The sequence below is a fragment of the Mus caroli genome, unplaced genomic scaffold (assembly GCF_978045245.1).
Source record: "Mus caroli unplaced genomic scaffold, Mus_caroli_1 scaffold_1, whole genome shotgun sequence".
NCBI classification, from domain to species: Eukaryota; Metazoa; Chordata; class Mammalia; order Rodentia; family Muridae; genus Mus; species Mus caroli.
In genome coordinates, this window is record NW_028227256.1 from 59579484 (window position 1) to 59593928 (window position 14445).

The 14445-nt window shown below is 47.8% G+C and overlaps 1 protein-coding gene across 4 annotated transcripts in view; it reads left to right on the plus strand.

Annotated features, from left to right (window-relative positions):
* Positions 1-9765: 9765 nt before the first annotated feature.
* Positions 9766-14445, plus strand: part of Nrp2 (neuropilin 2) — a 121759-nt gene continuing 117079 nt past the window's right edge. For 2 of the 4 annotated variants that reach the window (XM_021168063.3, XM_021168306.2), the window contains exon 1: positions 9768-10835. In XM_021168063.3, coding sequence (XP_021023722.1) covers positions 10763-10835 — 73 coding nt within the window. In that variant the 5' untranslated portion in view covers positions 9768-10762. Of the gene's footprint in view, positions 10836-14445 lie in introns of all 4 variants that reach the window. The other 2 variants (XM_021168222.3, XM_021167983.3) reach the window with 2 other exon arrangements.

Consider the following 14445-nt stretch of genomic DNA (forward strand, 5'->3'; position numbering starts at 1 on the left):
TTACTTAGGTCCCCGAGGACAAGAAATACCTTACTAATTACTTTATTTCTTAAAACAGTGCAAAGGGTTTATTGGGCTGTAGTTATAACAACGTAGTTTGATCTATTTGAGGAAAAGAACATTTTTACACTCCTCTACCCCACTTCTAATTTTAACATAGTTTCTGAAAATTCCAAGAAAAGGTAGTTTCTAGTGTCATGAGATGGTAGACCACTGTAGTTTTGAATTTTTTTCCCTATGGAACAATTTTATATTTATATTATATTTGAAAAAATATAATAATTACTTTGCTACATTAACTGGTAAGATTTCTAGTGATTCACATCAGGCTGCTGGGTTTATTATAAGACCTACTATGTAAATCTAATTCCTACTCATTTTAAAAGGATCTGCAACCCTATAGGTGGAACAACATTATGAACTAACCAGTACCCCAGAGCTCTTGACTCTAGCTGCATATGTATCAAAAGATGGCCTAGTCGGCCATCACTGGAAAGAGAGGCCCATTGGACACGCAAACTTTATATGCCCCAGTACAGGGGAACGCCAGGGCCAAAAAAATGGGAATGGGTGGGTAGGGAAGTGGGGGGGAGGGTATGGGGGACTTTTGGGATAGCATTAGAAAAGTAATTGAGGAAAATACGTAATAAAAATATTAAAAATTAAAAAAACCTATCTCAAGTGTCAGTCATGATGCCTGAAACTGAGTTCAACAGTTGGATTTTCTGAAGAGCTATACTATTTATTTAATGGTAGTAAAAAAATCAAGCAAAAACAATACTATATTTGGCTCTTGCTATAAAACCTAATAGAATCAGGAAAAAAGCTTAATTTCATAAACACCATAGACTGTGGCAGCCCATTAGAAGGACTGCATTTTATACATGATGTCATATGTATTTATGTGTGTATACATGTGCATTTCTACATATGTGTATATGTGGAAATGAACTCCACAAATCAATACCCATATTCTGACTGATTGCGTTTTTAAAATGTGGATTGTGATCTTCTATCCTGACTTTATAATCTACTGATGGATCTCAGTTTAAACTGTGACAAACACAATTAGCACAGAAATACTTATCTTAAAGATAAGGGGTTCCTTGATTGTTTGCAGCCTTGGTAAGTAGAAGGGCTAAACCAGGTTTCCTGTCCACTGGTTTACCAGTCTCCAGCACACTCTCTTGTGTTATTTTCTTCTTAGAACTCACTATCTCCAGCTGGAATGATCCAGCTTTCTGTCTTGATTCTTATCTGACCATTCTGCTAGGAAATAGTGTCCCTGACAACATCTTCTCTCATTTTCTCCCAGATGTTTCTCACCCTGCAGAGCTTGGCACATAGTAGATGCTCAATAAATACATGTTTTTAATGAATGAATGCTCTAAACTGGAGGCTGCTTTCCACTGAGTGTAGATCCAGTTAAGGAGTGTGAGGGAGCCCTTGCTGAAGAATGAGAACATGCCTTTTAGAGTGAGGAGACAGAATATTAAAAAATATACTTAGCCGGGCATTGGTGGCACACACCTTTAATCCCAGTACTCAGGAGGCAGAGGTAGGCAGATTTCTAAGTTTGAGGCCAGCCTGGTCTACAAAGTGAGTTCCAGGACAGCCAGGGATATACAGAGAAACCCTGTGTTGAAAAACCTATATATATATATATATATATATATATATATATATATATATATGTATTGATGTAAGTTACCTCAAAGCCAGAAGCAGAAACTAGGTGTTTGGTCTCTGGGTGCCCTGGGATATGTTTTCTCAAACAGCTGACCTAAATATAATGTGGCTAGGCTAGAGCACCCTAGAATACTCTTTTGCCCTAAATGTCACCTGCCCTAATTTTGAGGACTGGGGCCTCCAGGTATCTGAAGCCACATTATTTCTGCCAAGACTGTCCTCCAGTAACACCAAAAGGAAAACATACATCCACTTATGCTGGAAATTCAGAACTGCACTTCCTTCTAAGTTTTGAGTATGAAAAGCAAGAGGAAACAGGTTCTGTGTTTGCATCCTGTATCCTTGCCAGAGTCTAACAAGTCAACTTGTAATTAAGTCGGGACCTCGTTTAAAAGGGGTTTTGCTTAGTCAAAAACAAATTCGAAATTTTCTTAGAAATTAAACGCTAAGAATTTATGTGACAGGAAAGGGGAACTACAGAAAGGTTAGAAGTTCTAGGGGACGCTCCAAATCCTGAAACACAGCCTGTTTTCGAAAGCTCACTAGTAACTCACTCTAACATCAGAACTGAAATTGGACACTTGGGAATGCTCCAGCCTTATCTGACAAGAGGTTTAGGGGTTCCTTATGGTAAGTGTACCCATTGAAGGGGAAGGCGGGGTTCCCTCTGTAACTAGAGCACACCTAACATGTGCCCTGGCCATCCCGAGCCTTCAGTAAAAGGATGTCTGACTGTTGTAAAGATGCTGTAAAACTAAGGCTTTGACTCTAGAAAGGGCAGATTCTCTTGGTTTTCAAGGGTGGCGCTAAGGAGGGAAGCTGGGCAGAGCTTGGGAGCAGCATACTTTCTGAGTACATGTAGCGTGACATATGCAGAGGAGTCCCCAGCACTGCAGGGTTTGGCTGGTGACTCGACACTAGAGTTTCCTAATGTCTCTGTCTCTTTTAAAGTCAGGAAGAGGACATTGGATTGAAGACATGAAAACATTAACTAAAGAGATGGAATTTATTGGGCTCTAGAAGCAAGTCTACATTTAATATCACCTCAGCCTAAATTCCATTCGCAAAACATCAGGGCACAAAACTCCCATGAGGGTTTGCTTCTATTTAATGCACCCTCAAGGTGGGAGTGGAGGCAGGGGTGGGGGGTAGAGCTAGAAAACATTAAAGCACAAGCCAGGAGCTTTAATGACGTTAACCTGGTGAAGCCAGGGAGCTTTGCCCGAAGTGCACCTGAAAGCACTTTGATTATGGCATCAGCTTCAAAAGAAACCATTCCTGGTGTCTGAGCTCTGCTGCTCTGAGAAACAGAATTACACCTTTATATTCAGGCTAATTCCACTGCCTTGCTGAGGGCTGCAAGCACTGTACAGATGTGGGGGGGGGGTGTGAGGACGGTGTTGGTGTGCTCCTTCCCACCACTCCCCCTCCACATCACAAACCCAAATGGACAGAAGATGCTCACAACAAGTTCCAAGAACGTAAGGTCTCAGCAAGTTCCAGTGAAAGATGAGCCCCTGCTTTTTTGCTAACAGGATTCAGGTTGTACAGATTTGCTTTAAACACATATCACACACACACAGGCACACACACTTACACACACCACACACACACCCTGCACCACACACATGCACACTCTTTCATACACACACACACACACACACACACTCATACACACACACTCATATACCTACTCACACATATCACACAAACACATACACTCTCTATCACAAACACACACACACACTCGCACACCCTCGCACACATTCACACACAATACACAGAAAACACACACACACTGACACACACGTGCACACACTTCCTTTAGCTTTTTAATCCTATTACATCACCGCCGTCTCCCATTTCCTTTGATTTTGTAATGCTTAGTTAATTTTCTCTTTTTTTCCTTTTCCTCTTTGGCTTTTCCTCCCTCCTTAGCATTCCGTTCATTTCCTTTTGCACCTCCTAAGATTCTAGCGCTTCCCTTTTCCTGTGGTTTCCTTTTTTGGTCACAGCTGCCCCCTAATGGTTTTCAAGGCCATTACTGCTGTGTGCTTTGGCAGAGGAAGAGAGAGAGAGACAACTGGAAAGGGAAAGCTGGAGGAAAAACATCAAAGCGCCTTTGCTTTCCGCTTGGGATACACTCTCGATATCTATGGAACGGGTCCATAGGCTCCATCACTTACAGCAATGGACAAAAGGTGAGGAGCTGGCTTGAAGTTTTCATTAATTATCTTTTCAAGCTATTTGAATTTATTTAAAAAAATATGTGTATAAAGTGTAAAATGTATTCTCTTTTCTAAGTTTAGAAAAGGAATCAAATCACAGTATAGTACAGATACTGAAAAAAGAAGTCTCTGTATATGTGTTCTGGATTCCTGCAGAAAGCCAGCCTGTTCCAAACCCCCTCCCTCCCTGTCAGTGCGCTCATCTGATACTAAGGGTTGATTGGCAGCTCAGTAAACTGTGTAGGAGTAAATATGAAGGAGGAGAGTGAGAACTAATGACTTTGGTGGGTGTGGATTAACCCACCCTGGAGGACCCTCTACAGAAAAGGTCAACTCCCTGACTCCTGCCTTTCCATCACGACTTTCATGCTCAAATTAGCAGCTCTTGCCACCGTAATGTAACAATCACCTGACATGTAGATGCCTAATTAAGGCACCATAAGTCACAGGTTACAAATTTGAAAGCAGTAATACCAAACAACAATGACAAAGAACTCCCTTACAATTCTAGGGGGTGGCGGGGGGGGGGTTAGGGTGTGTATGTGGACAATTTCTGGCAAAGTGCTCTCAGAGATGCTGGGGTTCAAACTCCCAGAGGAAACTAGCCTGTAAATTTAATAAGAGAATGAGAATTCTCAGCTCCAAACAAGGAAACAACAACAACAACAAGAAACCAACAACAGAAACCGTTCAGCTTGTAACCCTTGTAACATCTCCTGTCACATACGCACTGTGAAATCACAAGTACACCCAGCTATTTATATAGCTCACAGAATAACCCCACTCAAACTTAAGGATGAGTATTAATTTCAGCCTATGGAATTGTTTTTAAGTTCATGAGGAGTGAGAATAGGATTAGGAAAGAGCTGTAGACCAAATCCCAAACTAGGTAAGAATAAAGGTCACTTAAACCAATCCCTTATTCAGTGGGTGACTTGAAGACTTCAAAGGAACATTCAAGATCTTCTGAGAACCCCAAGGTTTCTTCTGTTCTACCTGCTTTCTGCAATGTCTTCTTGGCCTGGACCTCCAGCCAGGAACTCACAGAAGACCAGATTTAAGCCTGATTTCCCATGAATATTCTGGAAAACTCAAGAAAGCAAAGCAAGGTCACAAGTCATTAGATGACAGGAGCCGTGCCTCTTAACAGAGCCCTCCCTGCCTTTTCTGCCTTGGCAGCCAGAGCTGCACAGATGCCGAGATCTCCCCTGTTGGTGAACAAGTGTGGGAGCCTCAGAGTTATAAGGATGTGGAGTTTGCTGGGTTTCTATGGCAAAGGGCCAGCTTCTTATCAAAGGCTGCTCTGTCCAATATGGTAGGTGGTAAACACAAATCAACTTGATTAGTAGGTTGAAATACAACCTACAATTCAGTCCCTTGGTCACACTAGCCACATTTCAAATATGGAAAAGCCACATGGCATGTGATAAAAACTTTTACTGGGGAGACACACAGACAAGTCTCCTCACTCCGGATAGCCATTTAACAATAGATACAAACTACAAACACCACCAAAGTCACTGGTTTACCAATGAGTTTTATTGAGGTTACTTATAAGAATTTGGGTAATGGGTTGATTACAGGAACAGAAATGACTCAAAGAGAGCCGCATCACCAAGGTTCACCCCAGCATGGGGCGGCAGCGCACAGTGCTGGGAACCTGGAGCTCACTGCACAGCCTGCAGGCATATCAACAGGTTGGAGATTGTCCCTTGCACGTGACTCTGGTCTAAACCTCTTCCAGGTCTGCTCTCAGAGTCTTCTTTGCAGCTCAGCTCCCTTCCTTCTTAGAGGGACTTGCAGGTCTCTTGTTTGCTTGGGCAGAAAGGGTTCTAATGAATCTGGTCGGTTTCAGGGTCTTCCTGAAGCTATTTTGGGTTGTTTACTTTAACATTTTAAGAACCTCCCTGTTGAGCAATGGTAGTCCATGTCTTTAGGCCCAACAGGCGGACCTCCATGTTCAAGGCCACCCTGGTCTACAGAGAGAGTTCCAGGACAGCCGAAATGTTTCAGTCTCAGAGGAAACTCATACACGACACCAGGTGAAAAGCATGGGTTCTCCATCATGGTGAGTCGGTACCATAAAAAGGGTTTCTTTAGAGGAAGGCGTTTGTGGGGTCAGTCTTTTTGATGTTCCAAAGCCCCAAATGTACATAAATTAGCATTGAGGAGGGAACTCAGCTTCACGATGAACCCAAAGAGAGCAGAGGAAGCAGGAAGACTTCTGTTTTTTCTTGCCACGGGATATTTGAATATATTTTGCATTTGGTTGCCTCTTGTGTTTTATTTCCAAGGGTTCCTCCTGTCAAATTTAGGTCTAAGGCTGAGACACACAATTTGAAATGGGAAAGATTTCCATGAGAATCTGCAAGCATTCTGGGAACCCACTAAATACAATACCAAAAGAAACCATTAAGTGGTGTTCAAGTATGTGAAGGAAAAAAAAAATAAGTATTTTCAGAGTGTGTTGGGGGTGGGGGTAGATGGGGGGCTCCTATTGATCAGAACCTGGACTTCAACATCAAACAAGAGAGAGAATACAAAATGAGGATCTATTACATTTTAACCAAAGGTTTGCTTTTGAGACAGATGCAGCTAAACATTAACTGGGACAGAGCAGTAAATTACAGATTAAGATGTAATTATGCCTCCTATCTCTCCCTTTCAGGGTGAGAGCTTGTTGAAGCGAGGGCTCCGATAAGGGAACAGCATGTGACAGGTGGTGTCTATTGTGGAAGCATGAAAACTTCTGGAGCTTTGAGATCCTGTGTTCCCAGGAGGCAGAACCCCAGTGCCTGTCTGGTTTTCATGCCCCCTGCATAGTCACGCATCTATGAACACTTAATCCAATTTGATGAACACAAATGGAAAGGCATACCTGAAGAAGCTGCTAGCAGTAACCAGTGATGCTTGTATGGGGCGGGGGGAGGGAGGGAGGCTGAATCCAGCTCCACAAACTCCAATAACTGGCCCTCTGACCATGTTGCTCCAACTCTCCTTGCTACCCCAGATCATCTTTGAGGTGGTTTCCAAATAGGTTCTTAGGCCCACCACTTCTCAAAGTCACAAGGTAAAGCCAGGAGCTGCACCATTCTCACACTTTTGTGGATATATTCTTGGTGAGGCTCTCCCGGAATCTGAAACATCAGACCCCACCCCAAAAGTGTTCGCAGAGAAAGTATAAAGGGAGTACTTTTCCAAATATCCTTCAGTAGGAGATGCACCAAAGGCTGTACAGTAGATAGCATATATCAGAATTATTGTTCAATTGGCCTATGAGTCAAAATCATCTAAAACATGTGTAGGAAAAAGTAAAGATACCCAGAAGTCATCTCAGATTATGGAATTCTACCCACAAGGAGGCTGGTGACCCAAGAGATGGACTTTTAACACCTCCCCACCCTCCACGATTCCAATGCCCTTAAAGTTTGGGACTGTATAGCTCAGGATATCCTGACTTTCCACAGGAAGTGTCTGAGGACAGCTTCCTTTTAGTGTCATCTGGAAACTTGCTCTATGTTCTCCTAACCCTCTCCTCCCCATCTAAGGACCACCTATCATTATTATTATTATTATTGTTATTATTGTTATTATTAATTCATAATTAAGGATGGTGATGTGGGCATCCCAGCTGAGTGAGAGGCAAGTTCAGGAATCCTCACTTCACTACGAGCTGTTTGGGGGCCAGTTCCGCTATTGTTCAGAGCGGGCTGGAAGATTCAGTAGCCTGATTCTGAATTTCCCCTGGTCTGCTGAAGTCCTTTGAAAAGGCAGGAGCTTCCCAGCACCATTGTAGAGGCCTTTGGTGGCGTGGGCATTATTTATTGAGTGCTGCCCCCTAGAGGATTGGAAAAGCTCTGACCAGTTTGAGTCCCCAGGGGTTCTCCCTCCCTCTGGCCATCTGCAGAACAGGAAGCCTTCACTCCAGTGGACTGCAGTCAAGTCTTGCATGCAGAGCACAGAGGCTTCCAGGAAGCAAGTTAGCGCCCCCTTTAGAACACCTCTGAGAAAACGAAGATCCATAGTGGCAGAAGCAGGATCCAGGGACAGAACGCTGAATCTTACTGACTTTTCCCAGAACCAAGGAGAACCTTGGAAGCAGCTAGATGGGAACCCTCAAGTCTGAGGTCCCAAGCCCAGCAGTTCGGGGTTGTCATCCTATGGCTTCCCAATGGACTTTGTGTTTCTTTTTCTCTCTCCGGTCATCTCTCTGCCCTTTGTCATGTTCTCAGAAAGCTGCTGTGTGCATCTCTAGTCCAAGTAGGAATGTTTGATATGCCTGGAGAGCAGTGGGATTGTGACACTAAGTAACTCTTTCCTTGCAGGCACTGTTAGTGCAGATAGCCTTGTTTGTTTTTGGATTAGTGTTTTGCCAACAACACAAGCCGGGATTTGAGCTTAAGGTCCAAACTCCAGGCTTCCCCTCTTCCTTCATCAAAGAACCCAGGGAAGGGAAAGAAAGGATAAAGGAAATCAAAATTAGCCCCTATGAGTATTTGAGTGGTACGTGCGTGTGCACGTGTGTGCACGTGTGTGTGTGTGTGTGTGTGTGTGTGTGTGTGTGTGTTGCTCTCTGGAAGAACTCAGAGGGCCTCTAACTCCAGCCCTTTGCAGCCAGGCAGTTAAGATTAACCATGTGATATTCAGGCTCTGGACTTCCACTGGAAAATCCCTCATTTAACTAGTTGCAAATCACTTCTGATTCAATTTTGTTTGTGTTTATCTCCATGTAAATAACAGTTAAGTGAGAGTTACAGATTTTTTTTTTCAAACACTGGCTGTGATAAACAAAGCTAATGGCAAGTCCAGATAAGGAGAGAAACCACCCAGAAGAACCCATAAGTCCATGCTAAAGGGGGCGGGGGGGGGGATGGTATAGTCAGATGTTCATGTCCCTTCTCACCCAAACTTTATGTTTCTTAAATCTTCAGACTGCTAGGAAGGGGACTGAAAAGGTTGCCAGGTGTGCTCTGTTGGATCTTGATCATGGTAAAGCAAGGGTGCCTGGTGAATATGACAGTTGGGGATCACCCAGCTACCCTCAGAAATAAAGATGCAAGTGTTTTCTCCAACTGTTAGCTTATAGCGCCTTGAAACAGTTTTCATGTCTCCACTTAAAAATAGGTAACACAATGCTATTTTCTTTCTGTCAACATTGTGACCACAATACCTTGGGGAAACATGAACAGAAGTAGTTACAGTAGCAGTCCAAGAGGCCTCCCTGTACCTATACTATGTTGGAAGGTTGAAGGTGTATTGGGTGGCCGGGGAGGGGGGGGGGGATTTAATTGCCCGGAGAAATTCTTTATTCAATAAAATCGTCCCTCGTTTAAAGATAGTTACAAGTTAAGGGCACATGTTGAAGTAAATCCTAACCCAGACCGCAGAGGAGCCTGTTTGGGACACAACAAAGGATCTGAGAAGTAAGCCCAAAAAGTATTTGAGGTTTGGTTCAGAGAAGGCTAAAGGCTGACTGTGTGTGTCGCCGCCACGCTTTGCTGCCTCTGGGAACACAGAGCTGAGCCGCGGACTGGCTCCCTACGCCAAACGCGGTCCGCCACCCAACTCCTTCTGTAACGCCATTGCAGGTGGCATTGTGTTGGATTCTGAGTGTGTAGCATCTGAGTCTCGGAATTTAGGGGAAACAAGAATTTCCCGGGCTCCGCGGAGTTTCCCTCCGGCAGAGGCAGCGCGCCCTGAAGGGAGGGCGCTCCTTGCTCCCGGTGTGACACACCCGCAGCCCGGCACGGAGGTGCGTGGGGCGGGAGGGAGGTGCGGACTGGGAGAGGGGCGGCAGGGTTGCGTGGCACCTTAACTTTGATCGCGCGGCCGCGGGGCTGCGAGCCACTGCCGCCCCGCCCGAGCTGGGTGCCGCGGTCCTCGGCTCTGCGCCGCGCGTCTCCGCGGCTGCCTCTTTAATCAGGAACACAGAAGGGGCGGGCCCTGAGCGGGCGCGTAATCGGATCGCTCTGCCGTGGCTCTGACATCCACATGCTGCTCGGCCTGAAAAGGCGAGGGGGGAGCCTGAGGGGAGGCAGAGGAGGCGAGCAAGGCACCAGCCTGCAGCCCGCCCCCGGCACATCCTCTGAAGCACAGACACTCGGCCGGGCGCTGGGCGAGGTGGAGGTGAGGGCGGGCGCCAGCGAACTCGGAGAGCCGCTCACACACTCGCGGGCGATCCCAGCCGCCGCACCCGCAGCAACACCAGCAGCACTGGCCGCAGCAGCTTCCTGCCTCGCACTCCCCTCCAGAGACTGGCCGAGCGGGTGTAACCGCCGGGGGAGGCTCCAGCTTAGGGGAACCCAGAAAGGACAAGAGCCGGACGCCTGACTGCTTACCACTCCGCTTGTCCAGCGGTCGGTGCCTCTGCCCGCGTGTGTGTCCCGGGTGCCGGGGGACCTGTGTCAGTTTGCGCTTCTGAGATCACACAGCTGCCTAGGGGCCGTGTGATGCCCAGGGCAATTCTTGGCTTTGATTTTTATTATTATTACTATTATTTTGCGCTTAGCTTTCGGGAAACCCTCGTGATGTTGTAGGATAAAGGAAATGACACTTTGAGGAACTGGAGAGAACGTACACGCGTTTGGGTTTGAAGAGGAAACCGGTCTCCACTTCCCTAGCTTGCTCCCTCTTTGCTGATTTCAAGAGCTATCTCCTAGTGAGGTGGAGATATTCCAGCAAGAATAAAGGTGAAGACAGACTGCCAGGACCCAGGAGGAAAACGTTGATCGTTAGAGACCTTTGCAGAAGACACCACCAGGAAGAAAATTAGAGAGGAAAAACACAAAGACATAATTATAGGAGAGCCCACAAACCTAGCCCCGGAGAGAGCCTCTCTGTCAAAAATGGATATGTTTCCTCTTACCTGGGTTTTCTTAGCTCTGTACTTTTCAGGACACGAAGTGAGAAGCCAGCAAGGTAAGCCCTTCAAAGTTTTTCTATTCATTTTTACAAGGTTTCCCCTTTAAAGGCGACTGCTAATGGAGAGAAGCCACTGAGAAGCGCTCATGAGGAGGCTCCCTCAATACTCAATCATTTAAAGGGAGATCTCAGCGGCCTTCTTTACACCACCAGGCTGCTAAACCCAACTTTTCTCTCTTGCAAAGGGAGTGTGTATGTGTGTGTGTGTGTGTGTGTGTGTGTGTTTTGTAACAGAATTTGGCGGTGTTCAGATGTCACATATGGACTGAATCAAAGGTTTAAAAATACTACAAAGCCTTTGCATTACAGTTTTGGGGATTTTTTTTCCTCCCTGTCTTGAAGCAGAACACATCTCCCTTGAGTTTCCTCAACCTAGCCAGTGAAATATAAATCATTTGCATTCCCTCCACTTAGCTACATTGAGCAATGTTAGCTGAAGGGCTTGGGGAAAAAAAAGCAAGAGTCTAGCTTTGCTTTTCAGATGTGTGGATTCTTTGCAGACTGGGTGGATACATCTCAGAACCAGAGGGCTGAAGCTGGTGAAACAAGCCAGCTTGTGACCGCGATGGGAGCTTTCCCGTGGGCAGTTGATGGTCCCCACTCTCTCCTGAATCCCTGTGTTTTCTGGGAAAGCAAGTCATGTTCTTTAAATTTTTTCTTAAAAGAGAAAACAAACTGTATGACCCTCGGCAGTCTCTCCTCTTGTGAAGTGGTTAGAAACTTTTGAGTGGAATTTATTCTCAAGCACTGCCAAAAAGGGTGTGTGGACACAGGCTGCAGAGATAGGCACAGCAGGGCCTAGGAGAGGCCGGGGCCAGCTCTTGTGGAGTGCGACAAGGGCTACCTCTCTGAAAACAGGTCTCTGGTCTCTGGGAATGCGGTTCTTCCACCCTGGGACTGCTTCTGGGGGTGCTTCCCTCTGCTCTAAGACAGTGTCTGGAACCTGAAAAAAAAAATAACTATTAGCGTTTGCTCCTACAGGTGACTGGGGAAGAGGTCCCATCTACCAAGGAAATGGGGGAATGAGAGAAGGAGAGAGGAAAGACAGAGACAAAAACTCGGAGGAATGCTATTACCTTGAGGCACTTGGCGGAGTCAGGCAGCCGCAGTGGTGGGTCTCCTTCCCAGCCACCCTGGCGCCCCCGCACCGTGCTTGGCGGGTCCTGAGGCAAAAGCTTAGCTGCTACCAAGCTTCTTGTCCCTTCCCCAACACATACCTCCAGTCACTTTACCTGGGATACATATGGGTTTTATGTTTTGCTATCTTTTGGGGGGTTGGCGGATTGGGGAAAGCCGTTGAGATGCAAATCCAAGCCTTTGCAGCTCCCTCTCTGCTGTAACTGGTCCTATGGGCAACTGCAAAGCATGAGCCAAGGAAGGGTTGGGTGCAGGTCCGTCCTGGGGAAATTTTCTGGGCCTAGCATTCCATCTTGCCTTAATTCTGAATTCCCAGCTTGAATAGAAATTAAATTGCCTCCCACGGACCTGAATGCTGTGTAAATTATGTATGTGTGTGGTTTGCTGTGTATATGTATGTGTGTGTGCCCGCGCGCGCGCTCCTTGAGAATGCCCACGGCATATTATGTATTCAAGAACAGACTCCGGTAGGCCCCGGTGTGCGAGTGCGCGCACACTGGCAACACACACACACACACACACACACACACACACAACTTCAGGTTCCCTGTGATGTGCGAAGCGAAGGGATTGTAAAGACTTGGGGACCATCTCCTATCCCAGATGTTCGCACATCTGTCCCTGAGCACTGCGTGGAGCATGTGTACGTGTGTGTACGACACCCGCTCGGACCCACTCCTGCTCTGCCACCTGCCTCCCGCGCTCTCTGCAGAGCCCCCTCCCATCCCAATCTCTGGTCACGCTGCGTCACTTCCAGAGAAGCTCAAAAGCGCGGGGTGCGAAGCTCATCGCCCACTAAAAGCCTCGCGGGCAGCCTCGGTCCGGGGATGGGACCCGCCCAGAGTAGATATTATCCGGCTCCCCGAAAAGGTGATCAATCACCAGTCATGGTTTCAGTCGAGTAACTGATTGGTACCGGGAGACCTAGCCGGGGTGGCTAAGGGCGAGGCTAAGCTAGACCTCTGACTCACCCTATGTGCGCCCGCCAGGAGCTGGGCTGACCCTGGCACTACGGCAGCGGCAGGAACCTATTCCGAGAAGGAAAGAAGGTGGCGGGTACACGTGGGAGCAAGTGAGCAAATTCCCGGCCGGTCCGCTGTAGCTGGAAGGCTCTGGGGGCACCATGCATCCGGCTCCCCAGCGCATACCCTCCCGCCCGGGTCTGGAGGAGTCTGGGCAGCTGGGCTGGGCCGACTCGGAGCGCCCCCTCCTAGTCTCAGCGCTGTGCTAGGCGCTGCAAGCTCGCCGCAGCCCCTGGAGAACTAGCTTGTAGAAGCAAGGGGCCTGACGCCGAAAGATTCCCGTGTTAGCCTGGCCGAGAGGCAGGAAGCCGGGGTGGGATTGCAGCACCCAGGGCGGGGAGAGGCGGGAAGCAGCCTGGCAGCCTAAGCCGCAGGAATTCGCGCAACTCTCACAGCCTGCGGGTGCACAGTGCGGCTAGCGCCCGCCTGAGTGCACAAACAGGTGAAGAGCACGCCGTGCGGGCATCCACGTGGCCGAGACGTGGGCGCCCCCCAGCGCTCTCACCCCCATCCCCCAGCGCCGTCCCTACCGCCGCATCGATTTGTTTGGGCTACGCAGCAGAAACAGAGCTGAGCAATCCATAAACATTCTATTAGGCAAAAATATTCCCAGCAAAAGCAGAACCGAGGCTAAAGCCTCTGCTAAGTTGGCCGCCTAGGATTCCTCCAGGCCGGTCTCCCTCCTCCTCCTCCTCCTCCAGACTAAGGACACCCCTGGATAGAAGCCTGCGGCATTTCCCTGACGCTGCGGGTTGCCAGAAAGTTAGCTCGTGGCTGCGGCTTGTCCTCCAGATCAGCCACTGCAGTCGCCTGCAGGCTGATTGAGCCTCCCGCCCCCTCCCCCCTTCCTCGCTGCCCATGCCCACGTGGTGAAAAAAATACAGTGTTCACGACCAATGCTTCAGTTTCCCTGATTGATTTCTTTTTAATATCAACACAAGTTAATGGAGGCGAGGCAAGCTGTGATTAAACGGCTGTCCCCACCCCTCGCCTCGGGCTGCCTGCGCCCCTAGTGTGTCCCACCAGTCCCCTAAGTAGCATCAGCGTGGAGGACACGAGTAGACCGATTGTCCTAAGGTGGGTGTTGCGTGTGTGAGGGAGCGTGGAACGGATTGGGCGACACTCTGAGAATCTCCTGGGGTTCGGGGCACTGGAATCAGCTTTCCAGATCTAAGTAGCAGATACTCCCATCTGTGCCGCAGCTTCTGCGGCTCTGGTTGAATTTCTGCTGAAAGGGAAGGGACTGGACGCTCCAGTTTATTGGCATGGACTCCCTGCTTGGCTCTCTCTGCCTCCCTTCTTTTCAGTTTCTGACAGAGAGGAGAGCCCCCTGGCGCTAGCCGTTCCCCAACAGCGCTGAGCCACAGAACTGCTCTGGCAGAGTGGATCCGCAGGGGTTTGCTTTCTACCCTGGAAGTCACTCTCTCCTTGCTGCGGGTTCTTCACAA